General features: G+C 35.0%; 1 protein-coding gene across 5 annotated transcripts in view; it reads left to right on the top strand.

The window, feature by feature from the left end:
- ECT2 (epithelial cell transforming 2) overlaps window positions 1–20,601 on the top strand; it is a 59,418-nt gene that overhangs the window by 17,765 nt on the left and 21,052 nt on the right. For all 5 annotated transcript variants that reach the window (XM_070373097.1, XM_070373079.1, XM_070373090.1 and 2 more), the window contains 4 exons: window positions 6,116–6,235; window positions 17,144–17,212; window positions 18,354–18,464; window positions 19,129–19,225. In XM_070373097.1, coding sequence (XP_070229198.1) covers window positions 6,116–6,235; window positions 17,144–17,212; window positions 18,354–18,464; window positions 19,129–19,225 — 397 coding nt within the window. The remainder of the gene's footprint in view (window positions 1–6,115; window positions 6,236–17,143; window positions 17,213–18,353; window positions 18,465–19,128; window positions 19,226–20,601) is intronic.

Genomic DNA, 20,601 nt, shown 5'->3' with positions numbered 1-20,601 from the left:
GGGTCTCAGAGAGTCAGGCACGACTGAGCGACTGAATTAAACTGAATTGATACATGGAAAAACAATTAGCAATGAAGCATAGCAATATGTTTGTCAGTAAATTTTTATTTTTTTAAGTGTATTTTTAATTGGAGGTTAATTGGTTTGCTATATTGTGTTGGTTTCTGCCATAGTAATTTTTTTAAAGTTATCCTTTATTGTGTCGTTTTCTAAAATTTTGCAGTAGTCAAATGTTGACTCATTGCTTACCACTATTAAAATGTACTATGAAGTTATTCCTGAAGAAAAACAATTCTAAGGAATCCTTGTAGGATGAGATCAAGGAAGATATTAAGGAATAAATCAAAATTCAAGGTTCTGAAAAGCGTAATAATAGGACATTATTTTGGAATCTGTAGAAAGAAGGAATAAATTTGTTTGTGGTAATGAAGGAGATTGTCAGGAAAATAAAGTTGATACCACTTAGCTTAACTTTGAATAGAAAATGATAGGGGAGTTTCTTATTTGGGTTTAATTTTTAATTCTAATTCTTAATATTGTTCATTAAGGTCCAATATAATGGCCTTTAGTAGTTTGTACCATTGATAAGATGCATGAATAAGAAATGAAAAACTTTTTTCTCGGTATTCACGGAAAGGTTATTCTTCATAGTTGATTTGTTTAGCAGTAGTCAGGGTTTTATGAGGCCCTCTGCTATATTAAACTAAACTTGTTTTAAGTCAGTTCTGCTCTTCCTCAAGGGAAGCCATCCTAGATGAGTTTCTTGTTGAAGTTTTTATAGTCAGCCAAAATGTGGTTAAGTAGCAGAAAATCCCTTTGGCATATACTGTTCATGTACTTTGGTAGCATTTATAACCTAGAAATGTAAATCCTTTCAGGCCATGGTAAATGTCCTGGAGTTCCAAATTTTAACTTGCGTATCAATTACATTCACTAAAACTTCTTTTTAAAAAGCACTTGTAATTATTACACTGTAGACAAACTCCCACACTACTGTGCTTAGTATAAATTCACCTAAGTTTACTTACAAGTTTGTGGGCTCCGTTGATTATAGTGTTCTCTTTAAGCTTTGTTGTAGGACTAATGTGTCCTACAATGTGTCCTACTAATGTGTGCTACAAACTTTTTTTAAAATTTGAATTTGGAATAGCTTAATTTTTACTTAGCCCCACAAATTAAGTGTAGCTTCTTGATTTTTTCCATGTAATACTTAGGTACCTATTAATATAAGGTGTTGTGACAGGTGTTAAAGAGGATTCCTGTTTTAAAGGAACTCCACTCCAATACTCTTGCCTGGAAAATCCCATGGACGGAGGGGCCCAGTGGGCTGCAGTCCATGGGGTCGCTAGGAGTTGGACACAACTGAGCGACTTCACTTTCACTTTTCACTTTCATGCATTGGAGAAGGAAATGGCAACCCACTTCAGTGTTCTTGCCTGGAGAATCCCAGGGACACAGGAGCCTGGTGGGCTGCTGTCTATGGGGTGGCACAGAGTTGGACACGACTGAAGCGACTTAGCAGCAGCAGCAGCAGACTGGAATAGGAGTTAAAACATACACACCTAATTATAACCAAATAGAAAGTTCTGAACCTCATGAGAGAGGTTTAGTTAAGGTATTTGGAGATATGTGTGGTGAGAATTTTGCTCCTCTTCCAGTTTAGGGAAGGTGTTGGGCTGGAATTTTCAATGGTTGAACACTGAAAAAGTATCATACAGAAGATGCAAATTGAAATGAGTTTTAAAGCATGATTATTATTAGTGCATGCAAAGAATATGGGTGGGAAGTATATTTGAGATTATTCCAACAGTACAAAAGACTAATCCTTAACGGTATTACAGAATAGTCCAGGGGAATTTGAGTTGAGGGTGGGTTAAGGGTAGGGTGGAGCTGAAACACCAATACTTTGGCCACCCAAAATGAAGAGCTGACTCATTAGGAAAGACCATGATGCTGGGAAAGATAGAAGGCAGGAGGAGAGGGGACAACAGAAGATGAGATGGTTGGATAGCATCACCGACTCAATGGACATGAATTTGAGCAAGCTCTGGGTGTTGGTGATGGACAGGGAAGCCTGGCATGCTGCAGTTCATGGGGTTGCAAAGAGTTGGACACAGCTGACCTACTGAGCTGAACTGAACTAAGGGTAGAGTTTAGGGTGTGAATATAGTAACAGCCACCTCATGTGAAGAGTTGACTCATTGGAAAAGACTCTGATGCTGGGAGGGATTGGGGGCAGGAGGAAAAGGGGACGACAGAGGATGAGATGGCTGGATGGCATCACCGACTCAATGGATGTGAGTTTGAGTGAACTCAGGGAGATGCTGATGGACAGGGAGGCCTGGCGTGCTGTGATTCATGGGGTCACAAAAAGTCTGACACGACTGAGCACAGGACTGAGCGACTGAACTGAACTGATAGTAACAGATGAGATAAGATTGCTTACTCCAGACTGGGGTAGGCCTTTGTACAGTGTGCTAGGTCATTTGTTGTTAAAGAATTTTTGATAGGAAGGGAAAGATAGTAACATTTGACTTGTATTTTAGAAAGTCATTTGGTTCACTTTGAAGGAGGTATTGAAGAAGGGGAAACAAATTGTGGAGGCAAGATCAATTTGAAGATTATTTCAGCACTCTTGGTTAGAGATTTTAATAAACTAAACTTCTTAGGATAGTATCAGTGAGAATGAAAAAAGGATAGATTTGAGATATATTGGAAAGGTAGAATCAGTTTTTAGCTAACTAATTTTAAATGCGGGATTAAAACACAGTAAAAATATTTTAAGATATTGTTTCCTAAGAGTACTGAGAAGTTTTAATCTAGATGTATTTTGATGGTCTGAATATTTTTGTTTAGGATTTTTAATGAAATGTTGACTACATAAAGGAATGCTTATAAATGGTTATAGATATCTTTGCATCTTCTATTACGTTTTTCCCCAATCCCGTTTCTTTTCCCTCTCTCATAGATAACCATTACCTGGAGTTTTGTGCTTACCATTTTCCTTATAGATCTATCATATATATGTAGAAAATCAAACTGTCTAAATGTAACAGTATATATTTTTTAGTGAATTGCTTTTTTCACTTGATAGAAATGTTCTTAAGATACATCTGTGTCATTGCATGTGGCAGTAATTCATTTTCCTGTATGATTATATCCACCTAATTAACTTTTATTTTTAGTAGACATTGGAATTTGTTTTGATGTTCTCATTGCTGTTTGTTTTTACTGTTACTAGTAGTGCTTCTGTGAGTATTCTTACTCATGGCTGCTTGAGAACATATACTGGGCAGAAATCTGGAATTTCTGGGTCATTGGTTAAACATACTTCTGACTTTACTGGAAATTGTTAATATGTTGGAATCTAGGTTTTGTATGGGTCTTCTGTTCTCACTGAGGCTTTTATAGGTGAAGCTTAACTTTCATCGATTTAGGCAAATGTCTTTGGGAAAAAGATTGGTTTAGTACTCAGCTTTCTACTTTCACTTAGATTTTGGCCTCTGAAGGTACCTCACTTTCTTGTCAGCTTGTTGATGTATTCAGACAGAGGTTTTTCTTACTTCATTATTTTGTTTTCAGCAAGTAGGTGCTCACCATACTTGCAAAAATGGAAGGCCTGAATATACATAGGTATTTTTGGGGAAGAGGTGGTAAACTGTTGTAAGAACAATTCATAATCTTTATGAAGTTTCTTACTATTTACAGTGTTCTTTCTTTTCTTCCTCTCTCCTCCCTCCCTCCTTCCTTTCATTAATCCCATCCTGGCCTTTGTGCTATTGTCATATTACTGCTACATATGTTAACCCAATAATACATCATTATTTTTACTAGAATTTTAACTATACAGTGAAATTGACTCTTTGAAACATTTAACATTTCTATCTCCCCCCAAAACTCCTGTTACTCTTCCTTTATGTCACACCTTTTTCTCATTTCAACTCCTGGTAATCACTAATCTCTTCTTTGTTACTATAATTTTTTTTTAATGTCATAAAATAGAGTCATAGTATACAACCTGTTCCTTTGGGTTTTATCTAACTTGTGTGTATAAATAGTTTGATCCTTTTGCTGAGTAGTATACCACTGTATGGATGTACCACAGTTTATCTATTGACTTATTAAAAGGACATTTGGGTTGTTTCCAGTTTTGAGTGGTTATCAATAGAGCTGTTACAGATATTTGTGTACAAGTTTTCTATGGACATAAATTTTCATTTCTCTTGGGTAAACACCTAGGAGTGATACTGCTGGATCATATGGTAAGTAATGCTTGATTTCAAAAGAAACCATCAAGCCTTTTTGCAGAGGGGCTGTACAGTTTTGCTCTTCAACCAGTAACATGTAAAAGTTCCAGTTGCTCACGTCCTCACCATTGCTTTATGTTATCAGTGTTTTTTATTTTAGCCATTCAAACACGTGTATAGTATTATCTCATCCTGGCTTTAATTTACATTTCAAAAAGACTAGTGATACTGAACATCTCTGTCCTTATTTGATATCTGTATATCTTGTTTTAATTGAAATAACTAAAGATTTTACTTGTTTTTAATTGGATTGTTTTCTTTCCAGAGTTTTGAGAATTCTTTATATATTTTGAATATAGTCCTTTGTTAGATAATGTGATTTGCAGACATTTTTTTCCTATTCTATAATATGTTTTCTTGTTGTAAGTTTTTTGCTGAGTTGTTTTTAGTTTTGATAAAGTCCAATTTATCAGTTTTTTTTTTCTTTTATACATCATGGGTTTGATTTTGTATTTAAACACTCTACATAAGCCTAAGTCACAAGGTTTTCTCCTAGGTTTTCTTCTAAATATTTCATAGTTGTGAGTTTTTTCTTTAGGTCTATGATAATTTTGAGTTAATTTTTGTATAAATATTATATTTGGGCTGAGGTTTATCTTGCCTGGAGAATCCCATGGACAGAGGAGCATGGTGGGCTACAGTCCACTGGATCGCAGAGTCGGACACAACCGAGCGACTTCACTTTTCACTTTCACTTTCATTTGTTTTGCCTATGGCAAATGGTGTTTTAGTACCATGTGTTGGACAACTAGCCTTCCTGCACTAAATTGCTTTTGCACCTTTGTCAAAAAATTTGCATGGATTCGTTTCTAGAGTCTGTATTCTGTTCTGTTGATAATGAATGTTTCTCTCTTCACCAGTGTTGCACAATACTGGAGCTTGATAGTAAGAAGCTCTTTGCCCTTCCATATGAATCTTTAGAATCAGATTTTATCTATGAGAAGTCCTGGCATTTTTGATAGGCATTAGGGTAAATCCTTATATCAATTTGGGAATGGGGGACAGTTGACATTTTTACGGTGTTGAATCTTTCAGTCCATGACTGTATGTCTTCATTTATTTAGGTCTTCTTTGATTTCTTTCATCAACATTCTGTAGTTTTCAGCATCATGTACGTGATTTATTCTATTTATACTTAAGCATTTTAGTTTTTTATTGTAAATGGTACTGTTTTTTAACCTTCGGTTTCAGTTTGTACAATACTGGTTTACAGAAATATGATTTTTTTTTCAGTGTGCCTGCATGCATGTGTGTGCATGCATGCATGTGCATGCTGACCTTGTATCCTAAGACCTTGCTAAATTCACTTACTAGTTGTAGGAGTATTTTTTTAAGATTGATAGAAGCAGCAGCATGGATACAGACAGGTCTTCTAGCTTCAAATCCAGTCTTTTTCCCCTAAACCAAGTTTTTGTTGCTATCAGTTCAAAACATTTAGTACCTATATTAAAGTATGATTCCTTATTGCTTTCTTCCTTAGTAACTTGAATTAAAAAAGTAGAAATTACTCTGTATCACACTAACAATTTTAATGATTTGTAGGACTGTGATAAACTTTTACTAGATTCTAATTAATATTTTGTTACAAGATTTTATATATATATATATACACACACACACACACACACACACAGATGTGTGAATAAACAGGATAAAATAGACTAGAAAATGTTATGAGAAAAGGTCTCAAATTTAGGTTAGGAAGAAGTATTTTTCTTTTCCATTAATATCTTCTCTCTCCTTTATCACTATTAAATAATTCTTTTCTTCTTCCAGTTTACCTAATCTAGTTTTGTTTTGCCCTTTAGTTATTTCAAGTACCATTGGAAGAGGAAGGACAACGAGGTGGGCCTATCCTTGCACCAGAAGAAATTAAGACGATTTTTGGTAGTATTCCAGATATCTTTGATGTGCACACTAAGATAAAGGTAAATTTGTATATGTTAGTGTGGTAGTAATTCTTTTTAGATTATATTTCCTGTGATTTTTAATGTACTTCTAGTTAGCTAAATAAATTTTGTATTTAAAACTTTTTAATCCCTCATTTATTCCTTTGAATCACTTGCCTCTTTGCTCTAGCACCTTATTAATGTTTCTTTCCTGCTACCTGTGTTTTTACTTTGATTAATTTGAAAATAAAGAATTTAGACCTTATAAAGTCTTTTCTATTAAGATAATGTGTTTGCTAATACTATTTTTCTTGTTCTTCTTCTGCTATTCATCTTGGGTTGTATGTTTTTGTTTGGTTTGTTTAAAAAATGGAAGTGGGAAAAGGTTAGAGATCATTTCATTCATTCCTCTCTCTCTCTCTTTCTCTATGTATATAGTCAGATGAATGCCAAAACTGTAAAAGACAATGCTGTCTACTTTTATTATAATAGTTTTCCTTTGTTGAAGGGTCCCTGGACTCCAGGTATCAATCTCTCATAGTAAAGTAATTTGGGGAAAGATTTAGATGAACTCTTAAAAGTAATTTAGCTTTATTTCCTCTTCATATATGATGCTGGAGCACAACTGATCAGTTTTCTTCTCAGAACAACCCATTTTGATGTTTATTACAGCTTTGTGGCAGTATCATAGCCAGTGAGGTTTATTTGAGGCACAATATTATTGCTAATTTATCTTTTCCCTAATGTTTACTCCATGTTACAATAAAATGATCAGTCTGAGTTACAGAATGTTTTCAAACAAATACATTAACTTACTTTTGATTTTAGTGCATGTTGTAGACAAAAATATGAAAGATCTGTAAGTTAATAAAAATGCAGTTTATCGAATGCTTATATTTTGTATTTTTTCAAAATCCTTGACCATATTTCACCTATTTCTAGATTTACAAGTAAGTTTGAAGGAGTCTTTCTTTTCTTAAAAGGTTAAAAAGCTATGGAATCTCAGGCTAGTTTATCCCTATTTCCAAGTAGGATTCTGAATATTTGAAGAGTAAAGTCTTCTTGGAATGGTCTTTTTTTTTTTTCCTCATGAGAAACATTGAGAGGTATAAAGATAGAGTAGAATGGCAAGCAGATTTTCATCTTGGTGTTTTGCTGCTAATTTGGTCACTTGGTGACTTGGTCACTTGCTGCTAAAGATCACTTGGTGTCAGTCACTTTAGCCATTCTGGGTATGCAAATTTCCATCTAATATAAAATGTTACAAACTTTTTATGTATACAGATCATAATCTCAGTTTGGCATATTTTGTTCTCTGATTCACTGGACCTTCTTTTGTTGTTAATTTTTTTTACTGAATAACTGGTTATTTTTAAATTTTATATTGTTTTACAATTTTGGAAAGTTTTGTATACATGATTTCATATAATCCCATAATAACCCTGTTTGCCCTCACTATTATATTGCCCTTCTCACTTCGGTCTCCCCAAGGGTAACCATTAGTTTGTACTCTATATCTGTGTCTGCTTTTATGTTTCCTTCACTAGTGAGTCACTGGAGCTTTGAAAACGATTGTTACCTTTTAGTTTTCTAATGTGTAACCCAATTTTTTAAGCTTCTTCTACAAACTTGGATTACCAATATTTCAAGTAGTAGTTGTTTATTAGCTAATTTCAGGTTTGTCATGCATTTAAAATATTAAAGCCTATGGTTTTTTTCCTACCACGAAACCAATATGTGCTGTCAAACATTTATAAAATAAAGGAGAAAAGGAAAAAGTAGAAAATACCTATAATTCTGTAACCCAAATACTCCCAAAATTATGCTGTATTTTCTTTGTCTTTTTTTTGCGTGATATTTTTTTCTTTTTTTCCTTTTAAATGTAGCCTGCCCTTTATCAGGTACTGCCACATCCACTGAACATTATCAAGAAGTTGATACTCTAATTGTCTACATTTTACAGATGTGAAACTGCTATGTACAGAGATTGAATAATTTTTCTAAAGTCAATCATGTAATAAATGCTGGGCATTGACTGACTTTGAACCCTTTTTTGTCTAACTTCAAAGTCTGTTCTCCTAAACCCTTATAAAGTATTCTTGCTCCCAACCCCCTTTTTTTATGAGATAAACTTAACATGTTACATTGTGTTAGTTTTAGGTATACAACAATAATGGATTCATATGGGTATGTATTGCAAAATGATCACCACAATAAATTTAGTTAAGATCTACCACCACACATAGTTTGTTTTTTGTTTTTTTTCTTTATGTTGAGAACTATTTAGCTCCACTTTATTGGCAACTTTCAGATACACAAATAGCGTTGTTGACTATAGTCACCATACTCTACGTTACATCTTCAGGCTGGAGTAAGTGAAATAACTGGAAATTTGTCTTTTGACCGCCTTTACCCATTTTACCCACCCTCCTTCCCGTCTCTGGCGACTGCCAGTCTGTATCTATGAGATTTTTGTGTTTGTTTTTCGTGGGATTTTTTTAGATTCCACATGTAAGTAAGATCATATAGTACTTATCTTTCTCTGACTTATCTCATGTATCATAATACCCTCAAGGACTATACATGTTATTACAGAAGGCATAATGGCTTTTTCATGGCTAAATAGTATTTTATTGTATATCCCACATTTTCTTTATCCATTCATTAATTCATGGACATTTAGGTTCTTTCCACGTCCTGATTTACTAATGCTATATTGCTTCTTGATTATATGCTGTATATATTCTTTCAGTATGTAAATGAGTAAATCATGTAAATATGGCTTAAACTTGTACAGTTCTTCATATCATAATGGTATGGTATTCCTAAGAAGCACTGGTATTTGTATTTTATAACATTGCATAGTGGTTACAGATTTGGACTGTGGAATAAAGTAGATTTGGGTTCAAAGTAAGTTAACTTTAATTGCTTCAGTTTTCTTCTCTGTAAAATGGGGATAGTAGTGTCTGAATCATGAGTGGTTGTTTTGTGAAGGATTAAAATCATTTTTTACCCACTGTGTTTACAACCACTCTGGCAGTTAGATTTGTTTCAGTAGATATTTGCTGAATATTGGCCATGCTACTTTTTAAATGTCCAAATCAGGACTGGAAGTTAAATTTATTTTGTCATCTTAGATATTATGTGTACACCTTTAGCCTCATTCTTCATTTGTCTGCAACTTATAGCATGCTAATGGTTAGCTTAAGATGAGAATGTCTGAGATTGTTATCAGCATCTTTTTCTGTGTGTGAATTTTTCCTTTTCAGTGCTAATCAGCATTGGTTCTTGATGTGCAAAACCTGCTTTTGTATGGAACTATGAAGAAACAAAAGAGAAAGAGGAGTTGAGGGAGGACTTTTCTTTTTATGTTTATGCTTTGTTATTTGTTAATTTAGTGTTAAGTCTCAGGACCTTGAACTTGTTTCAGGAACAGGTATGTATTGGGGAGTCTGCTGATTTGGTGTCTTGTGCAGTGAGCTAAGTAAAAGAGAAACCCATTTTGTGTAAAAGTAGATGATAATGGTATAGAAGAAATCTTAGCAAGGAAGAAAAGAAAGAAAGAGCTTAACTTTCTTAGTCCAATCTGTTTACAACTTCCTCTACTTTTTAAATAGGCTTTGGGAGCTCTATGCTCAGTGTCTTAGAACTATAGAGTTTTCCTTTCTTACTGCCAGGAGGTAATGTTGGGAGCATCCTATGGAGAATTGTGTATGGACAAGGAGGAGACATGTCCCAGGGTCTGTACTAAACCGAGTCAAGCATATTCCCACAGAAACATCGTAAGAAATGATGGCACTATGACTAATACTCTTGGGGGCTCACCTGCCCACCTGACTCCCCATTTCTAATGGCGATAGCTGTGCTATAGGTCTAGTAGAATGACATGGAATCTGGAGTCAGACAAGCATGAGTGTGAATACTGGTTCACAACTGTGTGATTTGGGGCAAGTTGAAAATGGCAACCCACTCCAGTACTCTTGCCTGGAAAATCCCACGGACTGAGGAGCCTGGTAGGCTACAGTCCATGGGGTTGCAAAGAGTCGGACACGACTGAGTGACTTCACTTCACTTCACTTCAATCTCTCTAAGCCTTAGTTTCTTTATTACTTAGTCTCTGAAGAGGTGGAAATAATACACAGAAGAACTGTACAAAAAAGATCTTCACGACCCAGATAATCACGATGGTGTGATCACTCATCTAGAGCCAGACATCCTGGAATGTGAAGTCAAGTGGGCCTTAGAAAGCATCACTACGAACAAAGCTAGTGGAGGTGATGGAATTCCAGTTGAGCTATTTCAAATCCTGAAAGATGATGCTGTGAAAGTGCTGCACTCAATATGCCAGCAAATTTGGAAAACTCAGCAGTGGCCACAGGACTGGAAAAGGTCAGTTTTCATTCCAATCCCAGAGAAAGGCAATGCCAAAGAATGCTCAAAGTACCGCACAATTGCACTCATCTCACACGCTAGTAAAGTAATGCTCAAAATTCTCCAAGCCAGGCTTCAGTAATATGTGAACCGTGAACTTCCTGATGTTCAAGCTGGTTTTAGAAAAGGCAGAGGAACCAGAGATCAAATTGCCAACATCAACTGGATCATGGAAAAAGCAAGAGAGTTCCAGAAAAACATCTATTTCTGCTTTATTGACTATGCTAAAGCCTTTGACTGTGTAGATTACAATGAACTGTGGAAAATTGTGAAAGAGATGGGAATACCAGACCACCTGACCTGCCTCTTGAGAAATCTGTATGCAGGTCAGGAAGCAACAGTTAGAACTGGACATGGAACAACAGACTGGTTCCAAATAGAAAAAGGAGTACGTCAAGGCTGTATATTGTCACCCTGCTTATTTAACTTATATGCAGAGTACATCATGAGAAACGCTGGACTGGAAGAAACACAAGCTGGAATCAAGATTGCCGGGAGAAATATCAATAACCTCAGATATGCAGATGACACCACCCTTATGGCAGAAAGTGAAGAGGAACTCAAAAGCCTCTTGATGAAAGTGAAAGTGGAGAGTGAAAAAGTTGGCTTAGAGTTCAACATTCAGAAAACGAAGATCATGGCATCCGGTCCCACCTCTTCATGGGAAATAGATGGGGAAACAGTGGACACGGTGTCAGACATTATTTTTTTGGGCTCCAAAATCACTGCAGATGGTGACTGCAGCCATGAAATTAAAAGATGCTTACTCCTTGGAAGGAAAGTTATGTCCAACCTAAATAGCATATTGAAAAGCAGAGACATTACTTTGCCAACAAAGGTCTGTCTAATCAAGGCTATAGTTTTTCCTATGGTCATGTATGGATGTAAGAGTTGGACTGTGAAGAAGGCTGAGCACCGAAGAATTGATGCTTTTGAACTGTGATGTTGGAGAAGACTCTTGAGAGTCCCTTGGACTGCAAGGAGATCCACCCAGTCCATTCTGAAGGAGATCAGCCCTGGGATTTCTTTGGAAGGAATGATGCTAAAGCTGAAACTCCAGTCCTTTGGCCACCTCATGCGAAGAGTTGACTCATTGGTAAAGACTCTGATGCTGGGAGGGATTGGGGGCAAGAGGAGAAGGGGACACCAGAGGATGAGATGGCTGGATGGCATCACTGACTCGATGGACGTGAGTCTGAGTGAACTCTGGGAGTTGGTGATGGACAGGGAGGCCTGGTGTGCTGCAATTCATGGAGTCGCAAAGAGTCGGACATGACTGAGCAACTGAACTGAACTGAACTGAGCCGGCCAAGTGATTAGGGCAGAGATCTTTATTTAATCAACAGGCTTAAGGATTTAAAGGTTAACCAGATACAGTAGACTTTTTCAGGTGGCCTGGAGATTATTTTACTTTCTGATTGCAGTGGTCTCATATAACTATATACCACCATCCTGTAATTGTTTACACTTTAAAAATGTACCGCTAGATTATATTTGTGAAGCTATAGGTTTTTTCTCTTTTACAGCACAGTTTTCCAAATATCTCCCATATTTATATTAAACACATAGGAAAAGATATTTAATAGTAACTTACTGAGCACTACTGTCTGTTAGGGTTTCTTCTAAGTGCTATACAAATATTAGCTAATTTAATCCTTTATGAGATAGGAGTCATTTATATACTTATTTTTCAGAATAAAAAATTGAGGCACTTATAGGTTAAGTAGTTTGCCCAAGGGCACAACACTTAACAGGCTCTAGAGCCCGTATTTAAAACAGACTAGTCCGTGCTAGAATTCACTGCATTATATTGTTCCAAGATTATTCTTATGTATAATCCTTTTATTCTTTTGTTTCTTTCAAGTACAATTTTAAATAATTAAATCTTAATTCTTGACTCTGTAGGCTGTTTAATTATTCTTGGTTTGAGTTTACCTTGCGCTACTGAAAGTAAATTTTTCCCTTTTGACTTTTCTGAATCTGCAGAGTATAGGATGTGAAGTGAAGTGAAGTGATAGTTGCTCAGTCGTGTCTGACTCTTTGCGACCCCATGGGCTCTACAGTCCATGGAATTCTCCAGGCCAGAATACTTGAGTGGGTAGCCTTTCCCTTCTCCAGGGGATCTTCCCAACCCAGGTATCTAACCCAGGTTTCCCGCACTGCAGGCGGATTCTTTACCACTTGAGCCACAAGGGAAGCCCAGAGTATAGGATAATGGTTCTTAAATTATTTGGTTTCAGGATCCCTTTTCATTCTTAAAAAATGATTGAGGAACTTGTGTTTGCTGCTGCTGCTAAGTCGCCTCAGTCGTGTCCGACTCTGTGCGACCCCGTAGACGGCAGCCCACGAGGCTCCCCCGTCCCTGGGATTCTCTAGGCAAGAACACTGGAGTGGGTTGCCATTTCCTTCTCCAACGCATGAAATTGAAAAGTGAAAGTGAAGTTGCTCAGTCGTGTCTGACTCCTAGCGACCCCATGGACTGCAGCCTACCAGGCTCCTCCGTCCATGGGTTTTTCCAGGCAAGAGTAGTGGAGTGGGTTGCCATTGTTTATGTAGCTTTTATTTATTCATATTAATTGTTTTTGAAATTGAAACAGAAAGTTTAAAAATACTTTTAAAGATGCCTCAGTTTTTTAACAGTTTCATTGAAGTACATTTTACATCTTTAAACTCAACCTTTTTTAAAATATATGATTCACTGATTTTAGTAAGTCACCAAATCATGCAGCCGTCACCATATACATTTTAGAACATCTTCATCTTACCCACTGAGATCCTTCATGCCCATTCCTAGCCCTGGTCCAGGAGACCACTAATCTATTTTATGTCTTACAAATTTGCCTTTTCTAGACATTGCATATAAACATAAATATATAATAGGTAATGTCTTATGTCTGGCTTCTTTAACTTAGTATATTTTTGAATTTCATCTATGATTTAGCACGTTAGTAGTTTGTTCCTTTGTGTGGCCAGGTAATAGTCCATTATAAGGATATGCTGCGTTTCTTTATCCATTCACCAGTTGATAGAAATTTAGGTTGTTTCCAGTTTTTGGCAGTTATGAATCATGCTGATATGAACATTGCAGATCTTTGTTTGGGTGTGTTTTCATTCTCTTCCATAGATACTTACAAGTAGAATTGCTGGGTTATATTGGCAGTCTTCATTTAAAAATTTTGAGAAACTATCAGGTTTTTACATCATTTTATATTCTGAATAGTAATGTATCAGCATTCAAATTTCTATCCATTCTTTCCGGTACTTATACGTTTTCTTTTATAACCATTCTAGGATATAAAATGATTTTATTTCCATTTCCCTAATAATTAATGATGTTGAGCGTCTTTTCATCTGCTTCTTTTTCTTTTGTATATTATTCTTGTGAAATGTGCGCTTAGATCTGGCGCCCATTTTTTGGTTGTGTTGTGTGTTGGCTTACCAAGTTGTAAAGGTTCTCTGTAAATTCTTGGTACAAGTCCTTTATTAGCTATGTGTTTTGCAGATATTTCCTCCCAGCCTGTTGTTGCTTATTTCATTTTTTTAATGGTGTCTTTTGGAATACCAAAATTTTTAATTTTGATGAAGTCCGGTTTATCCATTTTTTAAAATGTAATGTGCTTTTGCTATTATATCTAAGAAATTTTTGCCTAACCCAAGATTTTGAAGATTTTCTCCTGTGTTTTCTTCTAGAAGGTGTATTGTTTTAGCTCTTACAGTTAGATCTATAACTTGAGTTCATTTTTGGCTAAGGTGAAGGTTTAAAGATCATCTTTTTGTATGTGGATATACAATATTAAGAAGAGGTGGCAAGAATACACAGAAGAACTATACAAAAGAGATCTTCATGATCCAGATAACCATGATGCTGTGATCACTCACCTAGAGCCAGACATCCTGGAATGCAAAGTCAGGTAGGCCTTAGGAAGCATCACTATGAACAAAGCTAGTGGAGGTGATAGAATTTTAGTTGAGATATTTCAAATCCTAAAAGATGATGCTGTGAAAGTGCTGCACTCAATATGCCAGCAAATTTGGAAAACTCAGCAGTGGCCACAGGACCAGTTTTCATTCCAGTCCCAAAGAAAGGCAATGCCAAAGAATGTTGAAACCACACACAATTGTACTCATCTCACATGCTAGCAAAGTAATGCTCAAAATTCTCCAAGCAAGGCTTCAGTGGTACGGGAACAGAGAACTTCCAGATGTTCAAGCTGGATTTAAAAAAGGCAGAGGAAGCAGAAATCAAATTGCCAACATTTGTTGGATCATCAAAAAAGCAGGAGAGTTCCAGAAAAACATCTACTTCTGCTTCATTGACTACGCTAAAGCCTTTGACTATGAGGATCACAATAACCTGTGGAAAATTCTTAAAGAGATGGGAATACCAGACCACCTGACCTGCCTCCTGAGAAATCTGTATGCAGGTCAAGAAGGAACAGTTAGAACCAGACACGGAACACTGGACTGGTTCCAAATTGGGAAGAAGTATGTCAAGGCCATATTGTCACCCTGCTTATTTAACTTATATGCAGAGTACATCATGAGAAATTCTGGGCTGGATGAAGCACAAGCTGGAATCAAGATTGCCAAGAGAAATATCAATAACCTCAGGTATGCAGATGACACTATCCTAATGGCAGAAAGTGAAGAGGAATGAAAGAGCTTCTTGATGAAAGTGAAATAGGAGAATGAAAAAGCTGGCTTAAAACTCAGCATTCAGAAAACTAAAATCATGGTATCCCGCCCCACCACTTATGGCAACTAGATGGGAAACAATGGAAACAGTGACAGACTTTATTTTCTTGGGCTCCAAAATCACTGCAGATGGTGATTGCAGCTATGAAATTAAAAGATACTTGCTCTTTAGAAGAAAAGCTATGACCAACCTAGACAGCATATTAAAAAGCAGAGACATTACTTTCCCAACAAAGGTCCATCTAGTCAAAGCTATGTTTTTTCCAATAGTCATGTATGGATGTGAGAGTTGGACTGTAAAGAAAGCTGAGCACCAAAGAATTGATGCTTTTGAGCTGTGGTGTTGGAGAAGACTCTTAAGAGTCCCTTGGACTGCAAGGAGATCCAACCAGTCCATCCTAAAGGATATCAGTCCTGGGTGTTTATTGGAAGGACTGATGCTGAAGCTGAAACTCCAATACTTTGGCCACCTGATGTAAAGAACTGACTCATTTGAAAAGACCCTGATGCTGGGAAAGATTGAAGGCGGGAAAGGTAGGGGATGACAGAGGATGAGATGGTTTGGATGGCATCACCAACTCGATCGACATGAGTTTGAGCAAGCTTCAGGAATTGGTGATGGACAGGGAGGCCTACAGTCCGTGGGGTCAGAAAGAGTTGGACATGACTGAGTGACTCAACTGAACTGAACTGAACTCATGCAATTTTAAAAATATATGTTAATAATAATGACTCCTTATGTGGTAGTATAAATAACATGTTCTTTTCTAAAATAACTAATTTCCAAAACAGAAACAGTGATGTTGATTTGTTTTGCCTTTTTTTTGTCTGGCTTAATAGAAAACTTGTTTCTCCTGTCTACTGCTTAATTCATTCTATTGCGGTATCACACATCATGTCACCTCCATATGACTCTGTTGTATCCTTATGAGAGAATCAAGGAGTCAAATAATGCCTTCATATTGTAATGAAAATAGTTTAATTTTATGGATCCCACTAAAAATATCTGTTGGGAAAGTGTCTGCATGTAACAGTTTGAGAACCTCTTGTATAAGTGTATTGATTAATTTCTACTTTAAAGTCACTTTTAGAATTTCAGTTAGGGCATGTCATTTCTTACCATTTCATCATCTGGTTTTATTATCTTAGAAAGCTTTTAAATATCTTCTAAATTTTTACAAATAAGTAATATTTTAGGATGATGATTGAGAAATAAGCCCAGGAATTAGCAGATCATGGTCAATGGACCAAATCCAGCCAGTTTAGCATTTTAGTAAAGTTTTACTTACTTTCATAAATAGAGTTTTATTGATACACAGCCACTCACAATTATTTATATATTGTTTATGGTTCTATTCTACAAAGACAGAATTGAGGACTTGTGACAGAAACCATATGGCCTGTAAGCCTTAAAATATTTACCATTTGGCCCTTTAAGTAACGTTTGCTGACCTCTATTATAGATTACAGTTTCTAATGGCTGATGCTTCAGCAGCCAAGATCAAAGGTGCTTTTCTATAATTAATTAATTCTTTAATTAATGAACCAATCAGCTGTATAGTTAAATTAATTATACTTCCACATCATACTGGGAAATTAGACTTAGTCTTATTGATTTGGCCTTCTTTATGTTTTCTTAATTATTTTTCAAAGGATATTTTTCTTGTCAAAAAATTAATTTCTTATTGAGAAAGAATGTTATTGTTATATATGCCAAATTAAGGTACTCTGTAAAGTATGTCTTTCAAATGAATATTCAAATTTAAGAGATGCTAAAGTGATTATCAGAATCACGTATTGTCTCATTTTGTGTTTTTCCAGGATGATCTTGAAGACCTTATTGTTAATTGGGATGAGAGCAAAAGCATTGGTGATATCTTTCTTAAATATGTAAGTATTTTATTTATTAAGTATTAAGATTAAAGTATCATCTCATCAAGAAATGGCAGGGAATGAAAGTTACCTGTTTAAATGTGAGAACTTTTTTAAAAAACTTAGGCATCTTTGTGTTTGTAAAATATTTTGAAAGTGTTCTTGTCTTCTGAAACATGCCTTCCATATACAATCCAACACTTTCTTGATAGCTCATCTTTAATATTAACTGTTGTGTTACAGTCATTTTACCATATATCATATTATTTTCCTATCATAAACAGCCATAGATTAATGATTTTTTAAAGTTTTCTATAATTGAGTTTTATTTTTTCTTTCCTTAGTTGATAGCACTTTGTACTGTCTTTGTGTCTGCATAAAACCTTCCAATGAACTGTTTCTTCTCTAAGAACATAGGTTAAGTTTATTAAATAAGTATATTAGTTTTGAATGAGGTGCCACAAATAGAATTTATAAATTTCCTTTAGTCTCTTTGGATATGATTCAGTCCGACCAGATAAGTTTCAGTGCCTTGGATTGTTGCCCATTTAGTTTTGATTTCTAAGGTCTCCTAACTAATCCTTACCATATAGCTGTTGGATGTTCTTTCTGGTTGACTGAGAATTTCAAATATGCAAATTATTGTCCCAGATCTTTTTGGTACTTGTTGGTCTCAATTTGTCAGGACATTTTCCTTGTACTTCAAAATTGCACAGTACAGTTGATCTTTTAATGGTTGTTTGGATCCTTCAAAAGATAATAGCGTGTTCTTGGGTTCTTCATAGATCAGCTATAATTGCTACTATATTCTAAATTAATAGAAGTTTTAAAACTGTGTCATGTTTATCAATACAGTAAGCTTATATTGAAGTTCAACAAAAGTATATCAACTTTTGTTTGTTTCTGAGTATTTATTTGCTTTTCAGGTTTTAGGCTCTGTTTAACAATTGATGCATTTTCTTTAGCAATTAACTCACTAGTTAGTGAGAAGTTTATGAAATAAAATTCCTGTATTTACCTTGAGAAGAAATGTATTTTGAACTTTTCTTTTGCATCTGGTATGTCAGATTTTGACTACTGGTTATTCAACTTTAAGTTTCATTGACTAAGGGTAACAGCCACAAATTAATGGGTTTTGGTTTTTTTTGTTTGTTCCTAGTCCAAAGATTTGGTAAAAATCTATCCTCCCTTTGTGAACTTCTTTGAAATGAGCAAGGAAACTATTATTAAATGTGAAAAACAGAAACCAAGATTTCATGCTTTTCTGAAGGTAATACATATTTCTTTCAAATAAAAATCAGAGAATTATTTTCTGACGGAATTTATTAAAATTAAATTTTAATACTAAAGATGTATCTTTTAGTAAAGATACATCCGTGTCAGAATACCTTAATGTTATGTGTTTAGTTTTACTTGAAAGTGCAGTGATGTTTAGCATCACAAGGTTTGATATGCCACAAGCAGGATCCAAGAGGCAGCTGAGTGAATATGAATGTTGTGTGTGTGTGTGTGTGTTTTTTAAGTTAGGCATATTCTCAACACTTCTAAAAATTTTCCAATGAGATTTTGCTTGCTTTTAATGATTTTCTTATTGGTGGCTTACTTTGTTTATCCAAATGGTATCAGCATAATTAATATTTTTAATTTTTTTTCTTTTTGAATGATATAGATTTATGAAAAACTGAAATGAAATGTATAAGAGTGCTTAGAGGAACTCACTCTCTGTTTAAGGTGTTAATCCTTGGCTTGCCAGAAGGCTATTTCAGGCCTTGAGGGATTACTGAACCATAATAATCTGCCAGAGAACAACTACCACCCTACTTCTCCCATTCTTATCAGGGCACAAATGATAAGGTGTAATCTAATAAATGTAATGTATAATAATCTTTGCAGAAACATTCAAAATAAATTTTGAATAAATTAATTCTTTTCAGATAAACCAAGCTAAGCCAGAATGTGGACGGCAAAGCCTTGTTGAACTTCTCATCCGACCAGTGCAGAGATTACCCAGCATTGCATTACTTTTAAATGGTACTTGTCTGATCTCTTTCCAGACAATTTTGGATGTTTTTATGAAATTGTTTTGTTCTAAAAAATTGGCAAAATTTCTCGTTTTCAAAGTGCTCTTAGGTTTCAGTTTTAAAGTTTGTATCTTTTATGTAGAAAATATCTTTATGGATAATCTGAATAATCACTGGTGCTACAAAAATTCACTCTGGCCTAGAAATGCTTTATTTGTTGTGAAATCAGTTTTACTGACTAGTATTGAACTTTCTGCCTCTCTCCTAAAAGTATTCTTATATTTCATGGTATGTCACTAATTCCCAAACAGTTTACATCCACATAAAATTCACCCACAAAATGATTACGATGTTTGAGGTTATTTAGTCTTTTTCTGACTCTTAGTAAAATTCTTTATGCTTTGTCTTATATTTTTTTTCCTTATAGTGTGCAGAACACTCTTGAAGCATTCATCCATTTATTCTAAAACTTAAATTATAGATTTCAATGAAAAGGACATCTATAGCAGAGTTAATTTTTGTGAATAAATTATACCTTCATGAAAAGAAAGGTGTATTTGTATGCTTTTATATTTACCTGACTAAAGTAGTGAATAGGTCTAGAACAGTGTCAGTTTTTATATTTTTAAATTTAAATTTTATACTTTTAAATTTAAGTATGAGAACTAAATTGCATAAAACAGGAATAAGTGTAACAAAGCAATTTGGCCTTCAGACCTTAACTACAATAGTAAGTATAGCAGTTAAGGAGGCTAAGTTTGTGACTCTTTTTATCTATTATTGTCTTTGAAATATATTGGTTAAATTATGAATTGTGGTATAACTACAAAAATTGGTAATTTTTATTCTCTTTGAGGTTATCTAATACAGTTTAGAATTACTAACATATAAAATGATTTCCACAGTCTTTAAAAACTATTCTATTTTACAGATTATAAAGAAAATATATGAATATGCAACCTTTTTAACTTTACAAAATAGGCTGTTTCTTATTTATCTTCATTATTGTTTTATTAAGTACTTATAGGAATTCATCAAATGTCATGACTAAAATGAAATTGATATCTAAGCCTTTCTTCTATTATTCCACTTAAAAGATTAGGTGGGGGGGGTGGAGATATAGGGAACCATTGGGTAGAACATTATAAGCAACTTGGGTAAGAAGAGTCAAAGTCTAAGCACCTCATTAAACCTATAAACTAAACAAAATCGTCTCTTCACACCAGCTGCTCTCTGTGATGGAGCCATGGGCCCCACTATGAAATATAGCGTGTATAATGACTTCTTAGTTAATTGAGGATCGTGAATTCAGAGAGTTTAAAAAATTTAGGAGTCATCAAACTTTACTAGAAGGGAATTGAAATAGTGAAAATCTGGTACATATTC

This window comes from Bos mutus, chromosome 1 (assembly GCF_027580195.1).
Source record: "Bos mutus isolate GX-2022 chromosome 1, NWIPB_WYAK_1.1, whole genome shotgun sequence".
In the NCBI taxonomy this organism is placed as follows: domain Eukaryota; kingdom Metazoa; phylum Chordata; class Mammalia; order Artiodactyla; family Bovidae; genus Bos; species Bos mutus.
Note: the sequence above shows the minus strand (reverse complement) of the source record. Positions and strands in the feature narration are given on the sequence as shown.